The sequence below is a fragment of the Cynocephalus volans genome, chromosome 3 (assembly GCF_027409185.1).
Source record: "Cynocephalus volans isolate mCynVol1 chromosome 3, mCynVol1.pri, whole genome shotgun sequence".
In the NCBI taxonomy this organism is placed as follows: Eukaryota; Metazoa; Chordata; class Mammalia; order Dermoptera; family Cynocephalidae; genus Cynocephalus; species Cynocephalus volans.
The window spans coordinates 60,920,820-60,938,608 of NC_084462.1; the positions used below are offsets into that span (position 1 = coordinate 60,920,820).

Genomic DNA, 17,789 nt, shown 5'->3' on the forward strand with positions numbered 1-17,789 from the left:
TGAAGATACAAAAAACAACCAGGCTGCAATTCTCAGATTTCACTCTCACGTGCATTTACCAAGCACCTCTGGCAATCCGACTGTAAATGCTTTTTCCGGTGTCCTAAGTGTTTACTACACATTTGGGCAATTTCCAAGGGGCCTAAATCAAATAAACATGCTTTCCTTCCCATTAAAATGCTTTATTTCTATTTCAAACAACAGAAACTCAATAACAGTGTTAATAGTTGACTCGAGATAAAATCGGGATTTTTTTTTTTCTTCTCTTTGCCATATTTATCTATGTTACCTAATATGGCAAGAAATGGACTGCTGAATGTGTTTAGGATTTCAGATTCTGGCATTAGTCCAAAGACTAAGTTTGGGTATTCCAAAGAAAATAAGCTATATATTTGAAAGCATGGTTTTCATGAAGTTACCTTCATGACTGACATTTAGACATAGACCATCTTTTTCCAGGCCTGATACCACAGGGGTGGACTGCATAGTTAACAGGCCCCCTGTGGGACCAATTATCTGCCTGATATTCTTCCATTGAAGGACTCAACTGCACGGCTGACTCCAATACCACTTGTCCTTGCCCTCTTTTGCAAAGTGTTACAAAGAAGGCCCAGCTGCCTCGGGTGGGCTGAAGCTGAATGTTGACAACTGTCAGCTATTTTCCCAGGCACACACGTCCCATGAGGTGCATGCTGTCCTTTGTGGCATCACACATGACTGGGTTCATTTCTGCGCTAGCCTGCGGCCTCCCAGGGTAGCAGTGTGGGCGTGTCCTCAGTTCCCTGCTCTCTTCCTAGTTCACAGTGGAGGACGCTGCCCGATGACCCTGGTGGAGAGTCTGGATGTGTGAACTTGCAGAGCGAGGTTCCCAGGGCTGCTGCAGGCTGCTCTACTGCCATGCACATTCCCCGTGCCCTAGACAGCAAGGAGAGGGCAGGAAACCTCCAGAGCTGCTCCTCCAACAGCTCTTCTCAAAGGCCTGGGCCTGTCACCCGAGACCTGAGCAAACACAAGCTGGGCAGTGGAAGTCACTGGGTCAGATCCCATCACTTCATGCCTGTCCCAGCTACAAAGGATGTCCCTGACCCCAGCTGCTGCAAGCCCCCCAAACCCCTGCCAACTTGCTAAATTCTTTAGTTCGGCACTTCTCAAACTTTGATGGGCATATATGTATTTAAATCTACTGGAAATCTTATTAAAATGTAGATCCTGAGCCAGCAGGTCTGCGGTGGGGTCTGCAATTCTGCATCTCTAAGAAGCTCCCAGGAGATGCAGGTACCTCTGGGCCACAGAATACCCTTGCCAGACCTCACCAGGTTTTACCTACCAAGTCCAAATCAACATTTGCATGGAGTTTTATTGTTAACAAGTGATTTCACAAAATCATACATCCCCCATCTTTCTGAGGAGGAAAATTAAACTCAGAGACCAATGAGCTTGATGACGTCAAGAATAAAGGCAGAGTCAATCCAGCTGACTGCATATTAAGTCGCAGGATGACTTCACCAAGCCAGTGGTTCTCAACCTTTAGCATGCATCACAATGACTTGGAGGGTGGGTAAAAATACAGATTACTGTGCCCCCAGAGCTTCTGATTCGGTGGGTCCAGGGTGGAGTCAAGAATCTGCATTGCTAAAAGTTCACAAATGCTCAGGCAGCTGGTCCAGGGACCACACTTTGAGAACCACGTGAGATCCTGGAGATACCTAGGTATATGCCTTAGTCTTGGAGTTTTAATGCCATTCACTGCTCATATGTCCCTGAGCCCCACTGAATGCCACCCTGGTCTGCCCTTTATGAACTGGGATCCCAAAGCCCTGGGTTGAGCTTCTATGGCTGGACTACCTCCTGGTGCCCCAGAAATATTGGACCATGCTGAGACTTTTTTGTATATAGGTGTCCCCAAAGGCAATAAGCTCATCTGCATTGACCAGGAGCTCTACTTCATAGCAGTTGCTTGGCCTTGGTTGTGTGGTCCTGGGAGCCTGTTGGTGATTTGAAGCCTCATGTTCTTTACCTGTGAAATGGGCTCAACCCCCCGCCCCCGCCCACAGTACTGTGGTGAGGCTCGGAGGACCACTGGTTCTCAGCCTTCCCTGTGCATCAGAATCATTGGGAAGCCCTGACAAAACCCCAGTGCCCAGCTCCTTCCCCAGATCCTGGGCAACTTTTCTTGTCAGATCTCCCCAGGTGATTGATGCTAAGGTGCACGCAGCCAGGGTTGACAGCCATTGAAATAGGTTAAAAAGTGCTATAAAAAATGTAAGAGAATTCACTATAGTTAGTAATATTTCACTGTTGCGGTTGAAGGAGAAAATAAAAGCAACAAGTGCCGAGCACCCCACAGGTGTCCTCTCTCCCAAACAGGCAGGGAGCCTCCTAAGTGAATGTACCACCTTTAAATTCTCATGGAAGAACAGCCCGACGAAAGGTATATGAGCTGAGCTGCAGAGCTGGCTGAAATGGCTCCCTGGTGGCCTGCTCTTGTGAGCTGCTATCTGTGCCCAGACCATGGCCTGGCCAAATCCGGTGATCCAAGGCTGAAAGTATTTCAGGACTTTGACGAGGCTCTTGGGGAGATAGCAAAGCTTAACCACAGCTGATTGGGACTTGTGAATCATGCATGGGGGCTTTCCAGCTGAAGTCCTTGGGGTGCAACCTGGCTCAGGCTCTCCCCAAGTTATCACAAAGAATCTGGGCTGGAGCAGCTGGAATCTGGGTTCATTCATTCAACAACAGCATGGAACTACTATGGGAAATGAGGAGGAGAGGCTGATCACAAGGTGAGTGGCATGCCACATGACCTTTCTGCAGCCGTGCAGAAAAGGTATTTGTTGAATGGATGAATAAATGATTAAACGAAGCAGTGATTAGACAAAGAAAGAAAGGGAGGGAGAAAGAGAGAAAAGGAAGGAATTAAAGAATTAAGGAAGGAAGGAAGGAAGGAAGGAGGGAAGGAATTCAGGCTTTGCTTGTATGCTCTTCCACTGTTGGAAAGTTATAACTATTTGAAAGTTATTCCCTATACTGAACCAAAATGCTGACCCAATTCTCTGAACACAGGAAGAAATAGCACCACAGAAGTGCAGTGCAGGAGCAATGGGCCAAATAAACCTTGTCTTGAAGAGCCCATGGGTATCCTTTTCCACATCTGCTTCCCGGCCAGGGAATCTAGGCAGTTCCTACACAGGGCAGTGCTTGAGGTCACTGACAAGGCACATCCACTTTCTGCTCACCATGATCAAGGTTTTCCAGAGTTCAGCAGCCACAGGGGGGGACTTGGGAAAGGCCACCGGAAGACACACAGAGGAATCTGCTCTCTCTGTGCTCCCTGGGCGGCTCCTGTTGAGTATTTTTCTGCTGCTCCCTGCTTGCCCTCTGAACCCCATCCTTTGGGCATATCCAGTTACAGTCCCAGGCTCTGCTCTCACCTGGAATGCCCTGGGCCTCTCCTTGGCTCCCCTGCTTCCCCACCGAGAGCTGGGGCTCAGGCCACTCAGACACGCGTGATCATTATTTCTGCACCCTTTCCCCACAACACTTTCATCTGACCTCTGCTCTCCTGCATGCCTGACACCTGCTCCACCTTCTGCTCGGAATCCCATAACCCACACACCCCAGCATTCCCAGTGAGAGCAGAAGGCACCCCCCATTCCCCACAACGCTCCATCCTTCCCCATAGGGATCCCTTTGGGCACCGCCAAGGCTTGCTCTCCCCAGCCAGCAGTGCACACCTGTGTTTCACCTGCCTGGCATCCCTTCCTTTCTCCTCTGAGTGACTGCACCCCATTTCCTCTGGGAAATCACCTCTCCCCACCTCTCAGGTCCAAGTGCCTTGGGTGGAGAGGCTGAACTCACACGCTGGCTCAGAGTCTCCCTAGCCATCAGGACTGGTCAGGGCAGGGCAGGTGGCCCAAGCTGAGCCAAGAAAGCCAGCCCTGGGATATTCCCTGGAACTATGGCAAGAAGGCACTGTTTCCACTGGTGTTGCGTAGCCAGTAGAACATAAGCCCAGAGCTGCTACTGCTGTCATGTGAAGACAGCCTGCCTGAGAATCAACCCTGCACAGGGGAAAGCTAAGCCAGGAGATGGAGAAAAAGACACATGGCTGATTTTCATTATTCGAGGTAGCTATGTTCTATGGCATTGCCGTGAACAGTGATTTAGCAAACATGGAACCATTGCTTCTAGAGGAAATACAGCATTCGGTCCCTCCAAACCTCTGGTTATGACATTCTTGTCCTCAGTACATAATCTTGCTTTATGTGTTTCTGTTTAAAGACACCTTATTTAACGTATATTGCTGATTCATTAGCATTGAGCTCATGGCCATCAGCACTACAACTCATGCCTGAATGAAGCTCATCTAACACACCCACTTACTCCGCAAGGCACATCACAGCCTTCCTGTGCTTAGGAGCACTAGACAGCACTTCAGCACAAGTTGGGGGCCATTTTAAACAGCTAAGTAACCAACAAAAAGCACAAAAATGCAAAAAATGTGGCCCCAAATAGACCACGAAAAGGATACGTGTTTACAGTGTGAGCTGAAACAAGATGGCCTTGCTCCACCTCAGCTGGGAACATGTACATCAGGAGACTCAGACTTTTTTTTGCCACTCTGCGCATGCTCATGAATGACCACAAAAGCTCTGCAAGTATTGATTTTGGGGTTACAAATAAGTTCTGGCTAGGAGGTGAGTTAGCTAGTATGGAATCAAGAAATAGTGAAGATTGACTATATTTGTTAGCAGCATTTCATCACCTGGATCCTTCTATGCCTGAAACCAGTAAACCCCTTTCAATAAATTCCTTTTTCACCCAAGCCAGTTGGAGATGGCTTTTCTGTCACTTGGGCCCAGGCTGGTTTCACAGCCTCTCTTTTCTGTATGCATAGAGATCTTTGGAAGACTCTGCCTCCCCTAACTGGCCCTTCAAACCCTCTAGAATCCCCCGAGTCCTCAACATCTAATCACCCCTACAAAAAGAAAGTTCAGTCTTTTCCAGGCATTGTTTATGGAGAGATTTTCCAGGTTTGCATCAGAGTCACTCAGCTTGAGACGACAAGCACTGTCAAAATAAGTGCTTGAAAGGAGTGGCATTCTTCTGAGAGCCACAGTAAAAGCACTTCAGCAGAGTCTGCCTCAATCCACTGCCAGTTCAAGTCCTGGAGAATGGACAGGCTTTCTGCATGGCTCTTGAGCTCCCAGGGCCAATGCTGCCCCTCTTCCGACATGTGCTGTCAGTCAGCAATGAAGGGGGTCCCAGGGACGGGCTCAGTAAGGGCGTGGGCTCATGGCCTTGAGCCATAGGACTTGGTTCTGTTTGGTTTTTGCACCAGCTTCTAGTCCCTACCTCCAACTTCCCACCATTTCTTACATTGGTGGATTAAACCCTACACTGGGGACTTGGGCAACGGTTGGAGCAGAGCCAGAAGGAGCCTTAGAAATTTCTTGGGATGAGGTAAGGAGAATGAGGGTCAGAGAAGAAAGAACCTGTCGAGATCACTAAATGGAAACAGAACAAGAACAGGGGGCTCCCAACTCCCTTTCCAGCACTTTCTCTACTAGCAACGTTGCTGTTGCTAGGTGAGGCCTCCACCCATTCTCTGTCAACATTGATAAATTCTAGTTTGTATTCACAGACAAACTGAATCATTGCACTGGTCCACCCCATTCCATGATGCTTCTGAGCCAACTTTACATATATCTTCTCACCCACCCTTTGTCACCACCTCCCCTGCTAGGGAAAGGTTTAATTCAACAAAGAACTCCACCATCACCATCACCCCAGATACTGCAACCCCCTGCAAGCATGGCTGTTCTGGGGTCCCTGAGCCAGCATGGGAGTCTGCAGACCCCACTGTAGTTAGGCTTCCTATCCCCACTGCGCTCACACAAACCTCCACTCACTCGGTACAGGTGACCCTGCAAGTCTAGTGAATGAGACATGGTCTCACTACTGACCGAGAAGCTCAGAAAATGGACACACACCCCACTGCAGGAAGGGGTCAGGCCACCCTAGTCAAACCACCCCCATTCTGGCAGGCCTTGCTTGGCTCCCTGCCCCCATGTCTTCCCAGCCTGACTCCCCAAAGTGGACCATGTCACCTCTTTCTGGGCCTCAAACCACACAAGTTCAGGAATGGGAAGGTTTGAGAGACCCTAGACCAGTAATTGAAGGCATCAAATTACCTCTGAGGCTTTTTAATACAAGTGTTTACTACACCTGCACTTTGGCTGGTTGCACATGAAGCCCAGCTCCTGCCCTGTGCTGAGCACCAGGGGAAGCCCAGGACCTGTCTGTGCAGCAGCCCTGCTACAGGGAGCTCCTCAAAGCCTTCTCCGACAAGGTCAGCAAGCATTTATGTTGTATGTCCTGGGAGAGTCATCATACTCTCTGTGGCTCCAAGAGAGATCTTCTGTCCTAAAATTAGAACCTACTTCTCCAGACCCATCTTGTTCCTCAGAGAAGAGGCTAGCCAGAAAGAGCTCAGAGGCCCCGCTGTTCACCGTTCACTGGGTCTTCTCCGGCATCTTGGAGGACTCCCTCCACTGCAGCAGCTCTGGCTGCCATGGCCACCACCCAGCGTCCTCTCCAAGGACATTTCCGCCCAAATGCGGTTCACACTGCTGCTTTAAACTCTGCCAGACACATTAAGATGCATTTACATGGACAGACATGTCCACCCAACTCTGGTCAGCCAGTTAGCTACACCCAAGGCCAGAGGCATTCTTGACCACCACTTCCCCTGCCATCTGCTGGGTTTCAAAAAGGCACATCCTGTGGTCAATTACAGAAGTCTGGAGGAAGACGGCTCTTTCCAGAGAAGGTAATTTCAGCTGTCCTGTTTTCTCCCCATTTATATCCCTCCCAAATATGTAACTTTATAGAGTATGTCCCTTAGGATTTCTAGATGGAGTTCTCTAATTCAGCCCAGGGACTGGGGCGGCACAGCGAGTTTTTCTGAGTCTGTTTTAGCATCATTGTTTTACAAGCACATCAGAGCTCACTGCAGGAGATGCAGAGATAAGTTAGACACTGACTCTGTTCTCAACCTTAATTCTCTGTACTCTTCATCCCTTTATGTATCCTTGATCACCAACACTGAGAATTACTATTATCCTTCAGAAACAGCTGCACTTCTGTAGCTCTGGACAAAATCTGATTTAGTCTTATTATAAGTGTTATGGGTAGAACTGTATCCCCCAAACAAAATTCATATGCTGAAGTCTTAACCCCCAGTACCTCAGCATGTGATTGTATTTGGAGATAGGCCCTTTAAAGAGGCCATTAAGGTTAAATGAGGTCACATGGGTGGGCCCTAGTCCGATAGGACTGGTGTTCTGATAAGAAGAGGGAGACAGCAGGGATGTGCGTGCAGAGAGACCATGTGAGGACACAAGAAGGTGGCTGTCTGCAAACCAAAGAAAGAGACCTTAGAAGAAACCAAGTCTGCTGACACCTTGATCTTGGATGCAATGGACTGAATACTTATGTCCCCCCAAAATTTATATGTTGAAATCCAAGCTCCCAAGGTGATAGTATTAGAAGGTGAGGCTTTTGGGAGGTGATTAGGTCATAAGGGCTGAGCCCTCCCGATGGGATTTAAGTCCTTATAAAGGAGACCCCAGATAGCTAGCTAGTCCCTTCCACCATGTGAGGACACAACTAGCAGGTACCATTTATGAACCTGAAAGTGGGCCCTCACCAGACACCATATCTGCTGGTGCCTTGATCTTGGACTTCCTAGTCTCTAGAACCGTGAGAAATAAATTATTGTTTAAAAGCTACCCAGTTCATGGTATTTTGTTACAGCAGCCCAAATGGACTAAGATATTGGACTTCCAGCATATAGAACTATGAGAAAATAAATTTCTTTTGTTTGTCACCCGGTCTGTGGGATTTTGTTATGGCAGCCTGAGCAGACTACAATGAGCAAAACACAGACTCACTTATTCATCAGGCTCCTGCTGAATGCCTAAAACGTGCAAAGTAGTGAGTTAGGCACTACGGGGCAGACACAAAAGTAAGTGAGAGTCCAACAGCTTGCAATAAGGTTGGGGAGAATGACACAGCACAAATATATTTGTCATCCAGCAGAATGCAAACATTTTGGTATAATGCTTCAACAACTCTTGTTTTAAAAGTGCAAATTTGTTCCAATGTGATGGACATACTAGGGAACAATTGAGCATAATGTGAATTTTGTGTTTGCTTATCTGCGAGAATTACTAGATGAAGACAGAAAACTGCACCCAGCTGAACCAAGCCACATAACAATACACAAAATTCACTCACCTTGGGCATCCACCAGCTCTCTCAGTTCACTGCATGTAATAAGCCACACTAATCCACATCTGGTGTTAAAACTCTTCGTCTAATTTCACATGACTTTCTTTCCACCATTTCACAGTAACACGCAAATGGCAATACTTTCTGAGACTCATTTCCACAAGCAAACCACAGTGCCATGTTTATGGTAATATTTATAAATTTCTTAACCACTTAATGTGTAAAGCTGTGCTACCATTTTAAATGGTTCCTGTTTTTGCTTTTACCTGCTACTGACAAATTATTGAGTGTTGTGCTCTTAACCCACTCCCCCCCCCATAAATCCTGTAGTTCTTATTGCATGATTGTGTATACTGCAGTGATTTTTAAGAACATGTATGTTATAGCAGAATGACTGTATTTAAATGTTTCAATAAGGAACTACATTTCAGGTAACTAAGGCCTGGGTAATGAGTGTCTATGAGCAGGATCACAAATAATCACACACTTGATGCATAAACCTCACTACACAGCATGAGGATCTGACTAATGTATCAATGGTGACTCCTAGTGGCAATGTACACTAATTGCAGGTAAAATACAGAAAAAGTGATGTATTAAAAATGGATTTTAAAAATGTTATTGAGTGAATAAAGCCATCCATGAGCCAAGTCAAATACTCATATATCCACTCACCTTTAGGTAGCTTTTTTATAATCTCCAGCTTCCTGGTCTGTTTACTGAAATAATTTTTTTTCTAGAGTCAAACATCTTCACAGAGGGAGCTACACTGACCTGTCATTGAGTTTTCTGAGGTGCACAGCTGCTCTCTCAGCTTCTCCACATCATCAGGATGTACTTGTTCATAGAGAGTACTCCCAAACCACTCTGACTGGGGCTGGTTCAGAACAGGGGTGACGGAGTCAGACACATAAATCACTCGTCCTGTCTCAGCCGCCACTACAAACAGAAATCCATCAGCTGCTTCAAGGATGAGATGCTTCAGCTCCTGGGAAGAAAAGATTATGATGAGCACAACCCACTGACAGACCCAAGCCAGTTAAACTTTCTTATTAGCAATCTTCAACTTCTTTTATTTAGATATTCATTCTAGTATGCAAATAGTTTGGGAAATGTTGAGTGTTTTTTTTCTTACTGGGAAATGAGCTAGAAAAATGCACAAAGCATGCACCATCCCTAAGATACAGCTACTCTAAACACTGTCAGCCCTGTCTTAACCAGTCCTTTCTTAGGGAGAGAGGATAGTTCCTGCCCAAGGGAATGGGAGAGCAAGGAGCAATCACCAGAAGATGCTGGGTTGCCAGAGGTGTGAACAGCCTGACTCACACATTCAAACTGCAGTCATGTCACTGGAGCAGAAAAGCATGGCACAAAGTGTGTGGCACCAAAGGTGCTGGATGGAAGGAAGAGAAGGAGAATGGGAAGGTGAGAAGAGAGAAGGAAGGGGACCATGTGTTCCCCACCCACAGCATGACAGTACACTTTTTTTCCTCTTCTCTTTGTATTTCTGAGCTGAATGCTGGCATTAGGTTTAAAAGTGCCCCCTTACACCTGCATGTCTGCCAGGCTTCAAAACTCTGACAACCATCACCATCATCTTGACAGACTCTCAGAGTAATCCCGAGAGGAGGCAGGGCATATAACATTATCCATATCACTTTACAGTGAGAGGAGGTTTGGAGAACCAGCCCTGGGGTCACATTGACTCATCGGGTCATGACTGTCATTTAAGGCTGCTTGGGATCAATGAATGGGAAGCAGGAAGCATTGCCATCATCCCCAGGGGACGTGGATGGGGAAAAATCAACTTTAATAAAATGAGATGTCTTTTCTTTGTAGTGCCTGAGGCATCTCAGGTGTAGCCACCCCTGCTATTCTCACATCAAGCTAAGGAGCCCTTTCCTGCTGAATGAAATCGGCTCTGTACCTGTTTCTGCCCCACAGCCACCTTTCCAACCACTTTATGCACTGCTCAGGCTCCAAAGAACAAAGGTATCCTTCCAGGTCAGTGCTTGGCAAACATATTGGGTGAGAATCCTTTGTTCAAGTGTAATTTTATGTGGAAGTCCTACTGTGATATACATCAAGGGCCAGCTGAGTGGAGGCAAAAGCTGGAGAGTCTGCAGCCTCTGGCCCTGCCCTGCATCCCAGTCCCCGAGGGGGGATCAAGGACCCAAAGACTAGCAAATGTTGACCTGCTCATGGCAGAACCCAGGGAGCTTTATGAGTGTCTTTAAGCATTTGGCTGGGAGGAATTCTAATATCCTCAGCCTGGGAAACTAGGGCGGAAGCAGAGTGTACAAGTATTTTTCAAGGGTAAGTTTATTTTGCTCATTTCTCTTGTTTTGCACTTCTGCTGTTCTGTATTTCCTAGATGCACATTTAGTTCAGAGGATTGGGTCAGCATTTTTATTTTCGGTACTGGGAAGATCTTCCCAACAGTAAGAGCTGTTACATAAAAAGATGAAACAGGATGTCTGGGGAAGTGGCGAATTCTCTGTTACTAGAGGAGAGGAAGCAGAGGTGAATGACTTCATTTACATATTCATGTTTTCACCCAGTTTGCAAGGATTCTGGGAAGGTCACATAGGATGAAGCCTTACCCTCACCATGGACCCCTCTTTCTCCTACTCTCCTCCTCGTGTTCATCTTCTGGGAGCACGGCACTCATTACCAAGGTCCTGTGCCCTGAATCCTAAGAGCATGGAGTTTGGAGTAAAAGGAGATTATCACCCATGGCTCTCCCACTCAGCTGTGCAACTTTGGGCATGTGACTTAATGTCCTCAGCTTCTGTTTTTTCATGCAGTTTTTTTTTCAGTGAGATTTTGTGAGGTTAAATGAGATCTTGTGTGTGAAGGACTTAGTAAGGGCCTGGCACATAGTAGGTGCTTCATAAATGTAGCTGTTATCATCATCATCAAGTAGCCGAGAGAGAAACATGGGCAGGACTCATATGACATGCACAGCTACCTCCTCTCTCCATTCCACTTTCATAATCCCCAGTCATTTAAAGATAAAGAGATCATTTCAAATATTGGCCCTGCAGGATTTTTGTAAGGGTTAAAGAAATATAGAGAGTAAGCTTTTTACTGACCCTAGCAGTTAGCAGTGCTTAATAAATTTCTATCTGGTTACCTACCAGCTACTCATGCTTCACTGTACTCCAAGCCCCTTGTTAAACAGTCTACACTCGTTTTCTTCCTCACCACAGCCACACGAGCTAGGAGCTATTATGCATTCGTTTCTACAGAGGTGGAAACAAGGCTTGAAGCCCATGCTCTGAACCTCCATGCTCCATGTCCTCCACGTGGCAGACATGACCACTGCCACACCTTGCTGGCACCCATGAAATGAGGGACCACATGACCACTGGGGTGATATGAAAAGGGACCGAGTAGGTAAAGCACTTGCTATAATGTCTGCACGAACAGACAGTAATACATGTGAGTTCCTCTTCCCTTGTTCTTTTTCTAAACCTAATTCCCACAATGTGAATAGATTCTCACTCCGGCAGAATACAAGATTCTGTCTCCCAACCAAACCTTCTCCAGTCTTACCTCTGTGCACACTGCTCCCCTTTTGTGAAGTCCCTTTTACAGCTCCCTCACAGCCTACCAATGCTGTCACTGTCGTGAGAAGTCCCCTCGGGTGACACCAGGCCACTTCTACTCTATTTAACTTTGGCCGCATGCTCTGCATCCTGTTACTCCATTACTTTTGGGATTCTACACTTTCCCTGAAAATCATATAATTTTGTTTTTCCCCCCCATCCACCATATACAAAGTGCTTTCAAAACCATCGTATAATTTATCCTGCAAGAGCTCTCAGAGTCAGGAAGGCAAAAAGTTCCAAGTTCATTTCATAGACGAGCCATCTGAAGCTTGGAGCTTTTGCCAATGTGCTCTAGGACCAGAATGTGGGAGGATAAAGACTCCGGACACAGGCCTTAGAGTTCATATAAGTCCATTTATAAAATACCATCTCACTATTTCATGTGTCTCTTCTTCCCAACTATTCAAAGACTAGTGTAGGTGTTAAAAATATGGCTCTGGGGTCCTATCAACCAGTCTTCATTGGACCGACTCCTGGCTCCTTCATTAAACAGCTGATTGACTCTGGGCAATTTGCTGACTCTCTCTAAGCCTCAACTTCCTCATCTATAAAACAGGGACGAATAATAGTGGCTTCTTCACTGGGCTAGAATAAGGAGTAAATAAAATAATGCACAGAAAGACAGGACTTAGACCAGGTACATAGTGATTGCCTGCTAAGTGCCAGCTATAACAGTCCTTGTTCTATGACTGCTATCACTGCTCCCGTAACTTCCACAGGCTAGCCATCACTGCTATTCTAGCACACAAGAATTGTGTGTTTTACTGACTTCTTCCTGTGTCAGCATGCTAAGCACATTGCTCAGAAGCTCAATATAATTTTTGGGTGATGCCTCATTAAGGAAATATCAAGTCTTCTTTGAGAAGACTCAAAGATATGACGCACACTCTCTTGAAGAGAACTTCTTGGTGAAGAGTAAAAACAAAATTTCTTGGCTTCATCCCTTCCTCAGCTTTGAACCCTGTTTCCCCACATAGTTTACTTCATCTTGGTGATGCTGTGATTCTCCCCCTCCCAAGGATGACGCTCTCAGGGGGGAAAGGACCACCCCAGTGCTGTCCAGGCACCTGCTCCGTGAGGAAGGAAGGCTTGTACGCGCCGTCTGTGGACTTGTTCCCGGTGCCCCTCATGGACTTCATGTGCGACACAGCCATGCGGAGAATGGTGAGCTTGTCCGGCTTCCGGGCCAGGGCGCTGCATGTGGGGACCATGTCCGAGAGCTCCGTGATGTATTGGGTCATCTTGTTCCTCCTGCGCCTTTCAATTTCGCTATGATTCTCTCTTCCCAGAAAGCATGAGAGCAGCAGGGGCGAAAAGAGAAGTTCCAGATTAGGGGTTACTATGTGATGGGATAAAATGACACATTGCTAACACCAAGTGACTGAGAAACGGGGCCTGACTCGTGGTAGCTGGGTGCTTGGAATACATATTGTGCAAAGCGGCTCTTCAGACACTTCCACAGGCTCTGGTATCTACATGTGGAAGCTTCTACAGGTTCAGTCTCTAAATAGGTATTACAATCTTCTAATTATTCCCATTTACTTAAATACTTTTTAATAAGCATAAAAATTAAGACACGATATTTCAGCAAAATAAAATTTTCCGACATGCTTTCTATGTGTGCACATGAATCTGTCCATGGATGTGCACACATACACACAGACACACACTAAACGTAGTTACTGACTGCTTGAACATATGGTTTACACTGACCTTATAATAAGTGCTATATAGCCTTGCTATTCTTTATGTCACTAAGTAGACCATAAACTTACTTTATATAAGGTTGTGAACAAGCTTTGTTCTACACCCAACACATTTTCTGCAGTATCGTGACAGAACGGGTGCACCCCTGGCTTATTAAACAACAAATAGCTAATTTTTAAAAAAGTACTGCAAGGAATTACTGAACTCAATCTCTGCAATGTGTTAAGACAGAAAACCAGCAGAAGGGATGGTAGAATGTTCCCATTTCAGGATTATTAACTTAGGCTTGAGAGAGAGTCACAGCCAACCCAGTTCAACAACACTAAGACAAAGCTGTTACTTGGGATAAAAGAATTGTCTAAAAATACACCACCTGTCTGTGGCAGGATTTAGGGTTTTGCTGGTGCTCAAAGAACAAGAGCAACACTAACAGCAGGAAAGGAACAACCCCGGGCAAGGCCACCTCCAAACACCACAGGTATTAAATAGGCTTAGCACCCCATCCTACCAGTCTGGGGAACAGACGTGCTAATCAGCCCTGATTACCTGCACGTCTCACATGCTGAGGCTGTCTGTGAACATGCAAACAGCGGGGCACAGAGGGAGGGAGAGAGACTGCAGTAGAGGTCACCGCAGCTAGCTGACCCGAGCTGTTCCGTGTGCACCTTCCATACACAAGGGTGGTGGAGAAGACAAGGAACACCCAACCCCTGTCCTCAAGCAGCCGAGGTTTAATTAGGAATGTAAAACATACACCTTGCACAGTGGAAATGAGGCAGAATATGAGTGAATGCTCCAAAAAACAGTGGAAAGTAAAAACCACAAGAGAGGACAAGAGGGAAGAGGAGGAAGTGGTGCTGGGGCCGCGATGGGCTGGGAGAGGAGGGGAGGAGGACCCGGGAGGAGCTGTGCCTAACCTGTCAGTGGGTACGGGGGGGTGTCTTCTGGGATGGTGATCAGCAGGGTCAAAGAAAGACCTGTAATTGGGATGGAGCATGTGAGCGTGGTGAGCAGACAGGCCTAGATGGAAGGAAAGAGCTGTGGCCTGCAGGAGAGGGTCCAGGAGCAGGAGAAGCTGGGAAACGTTGCAGACCACAAAGAGAAGCTGTCAAGGCAGCCAGGCTCATAACAGAGGCTTGATGTTACATGACCCTGCGGCTGGAGACCAAGGCTGAGACCAGTAAAGGGATTCTGGAGGCCTGGTGCTCTCCTCCTGCCCACAGGGAGAACGCTTGGAGCTGACCCACTGGACTGGTGGAAACACACCAGTCCCAGCACGAATGCTCTTGCTCCACAGAGCAAACACATTCCTGGGTAGGGATGATTAAAGATAACCAGAGAAGAAGAGGGTTGGTGGTGGCAATCACAGAGAGAGAGAGAGAAAGTGATGAAAAGGGGGAATTTGGTTAGGGGATTGCTGAGTTCCCCAGCGCATGCAGGAATCCTGCCCTGGAAAAGACACAGGATTCCTTTCCTCAAGCAGGTAAATAAGCATTGGCAGCTCCACTGAACTGGGTCTTCATCAGTATCCCCTGCACCTGTGCCCTCAGCTAGGCACTTGTCACCGGTGGCCCTGGAGGCGCTGGCTGTGGTAAGCTCGCGGAGGTGTGTTCTCCCCCACCTCACCGGCTCGCACTCATCAAGGCAGACTAGAGGGAGGTGGTACACAGAGGATACTGCCTGGAGCTGCTGAAGTGGCTGAGATGGCAGTCAGGGGCTCCGGCCACCTGTGGACAGTCTATTCATCATGCAGGACCCGGTAATTCATTCCACCTGTCCTGCACACTCCTGCTGGGGACCCTGGAGGACAGGACTTCCTCTCATCTGCTTAAAGCAACACCTGAAGTTGCTCGTGCCACCAGGAGTCCACATTCCAGTTCCTCAGCCTGACTTTTAGGACCTCCCTAACCAGGCCTTACACACCGCCCCCTCCTCTACTCCAACACACATTCAACTACTCATCGTCTCTCAGTGACACAAGAATGTGAGGTCCACTCCTACTTGTCTTCAATTCAGCACATGTTTAATTGCTTCTTTCCTTTGAAATTCTGTCTCCATCAAGACTCTTGCAGACACTCCTTGACCCCCCTGACTGCCCACAGTGGCTGTCACCACTTTTCACCTTGTCTCTGACAGCCTCCTCTTTCTCCAGTCTCATCTCCCTCTATTTCAGTCCTCATGTTGTGGCCAACCGGTATTTCTCAAAATGCAAACCCACCCTTCCCTTAAATTCCTTTCGTGGTGCCCCAAGACTTACAGAGTCAAGTTCAAACTTCTCAGCTAGTTACTGCGGTGACTCCTCCAGTGTAGGACCAGAGGCACACTTGCTTCTGATACTGTCTTCCAAAAGAGGCTGTACTATATTGCCATGGAAACTTTTACTTTATAAACATTTCAGGGGAAGAAAATCTTTGTGAGGTTCTTAAACAGAGATCTAAAGAAACTTCACCGCAGGGCTCGATAAACCTGATTTGTGAGATAATGTGCGTGAAGAAGGCAACCTCAGGGCAATCATTTACAAACTGACTGTATTCAGTGACTAGCCCAGAAAATGCTCCAACCATTTTATACTTGATGAAATTGAGATGGATAAAGTTACGAGCAGAATGTCAAAATGACTGAGAGCCACCAGTTACCTAGCAACAAGATTTGATAAATAAGCAGCATGCGTATATGTATGTATAGTTTCACTTTGAAGCTTTCGTGGAGATGGGGGAGCAGGGAGGAAAAAATGCCAGCTTGTGAACACAGGAAGACACATTATTCCACGATATGCTTGCTGGACCAAGGCCATCTCGCCCAGGGTGAAGAGGTGATCTGGGGCCTGCTCGGAGGAGCTGTAGGGTGGGCCTGTGAACTTGGCGTTAAGTGCATTACGTGAGCCCCACACACTTGTTGGGGACCGAGCAGCACCAATACAGAAACTAGCGCCTACATATATGAGAGCAGGACCAGAGGCTCTGCAGCAATGACAGTGGAGACACAGGCAGTGCTGTCAGCTCCAAATACTCCTCTGCTGGCCAAGAGGACCCCGAGTTTGGCCCAAACCCAGCCATGGAAATCAAGGGCACAGTAAGAAGAGGTGTAACTAACTACACGTGACTTGGGCTTCTTTTCCAACTGCTCCAAAGGGGGGCCTCCTAAGTTTAATGAGAACAGTGAAGTCTACCCTAATCTTGGTTAAGATACAAAAAGGAGAATTTTACAAGATCTCAGTAAAGGTCATCCTTAAACTCTGTTGTTGGTGGTTGAGTCTCTCATCTCCCACAAGAGGGGAACCACAGACCCAGCAGAGGCAGATGGAATAAGACTGCCCCATGCTGGGACCTGTCCCATCGCCTCAGGCCCGAGACACCTGAGGCATGCTGCAGGGTCTCGGAGGCACCGTGCTGGGCGCTGGGGACGGGTGCTGGGTGGGCAGACAGTTCACAGAGCAGCAGGGGCAAGAGAGAGTGACCAAGGGCTACACCAGCCCTGTGTCCTTCCCTCATACACTGCACAGGAAGGAGAGGATGTGGGAGAGTGTGCCATAGGAAGACCTTCCTGAGCACAGGTCCCAGGGAAATATCCAGGAACCTGAGGTCCCTGAGACACCAAGAGCCCCCAAGCAGGCCTGGCCTCGAGGAGCCACACAGTAAACTTCAGTGCCTTCTGTCACCTCTCTTTGCTCCTATAGACAGTGGGTGGACCAACATAGGATACCATCAATTCATGACCAGGTTCAGCTCTAGTCAAGGCACCTGTACTGTCATGGTCCAAATCTGGGAAGTCAGCACTGGAAACAATACCACTGGTAACTATGCAAGGTCACCAGCGTTGCAGCCACATGGGTCACACATGGACTGTTTGCAGAGCAGCCCTGCTGCAGACGGCACCAAGGCCACATTTCTTGATGACCCTTCAGCTTCCATTTCTACCTCCTGTTATCCACACCACCTCTAGACCACTGTGGTCCCAACAACAGACCTGCCGAAAACCAGCAAAATGCTTCTCCCCACCTCCTCCACCTGGGTAGACATCACCAAACAGCCCCACTCTCACAGCCATCAGGCTTTGGGACAGCCTCACACAGGGTGAGGTTTGTGCTCCTTTCCCCAGATTGCATCAAAATGGGAAGATGGGTCACCAGGAGATTTTTCCTTTTCAGAACTCACAGGGCGATAGCCTCTGCTG

General features: G+C 47.5%; 1 protein-coding gene across 1 annotated transcript in view; it reads right to left on the minus strand.

The window, feature by feature from the left end:
- Positions 1-17,789, minus strand: part of ARNT2 (aryl hydrocarbon receptor nuclear translocator 2) — a 135,628-nt gene that overhangs the window by 104,491 nt on the left and 13,348 nt on the right. The window contains exons 3-4 of the mRNA XM_063089501.1: positions 12,977-13,190; positions 9,070-9,283 (exon numbers count right to left, since the gene is read on the minus strand). Of these exons, the coding sequence (XP_062945571.1) occupies positions 9,070-9,283; positions 12,977-13,190 (428 nt within the window). The remainder of the gene's footprint in view (positions 1-9,069; positions 9,284-12,976; positions 13,191-17,789) is intronic.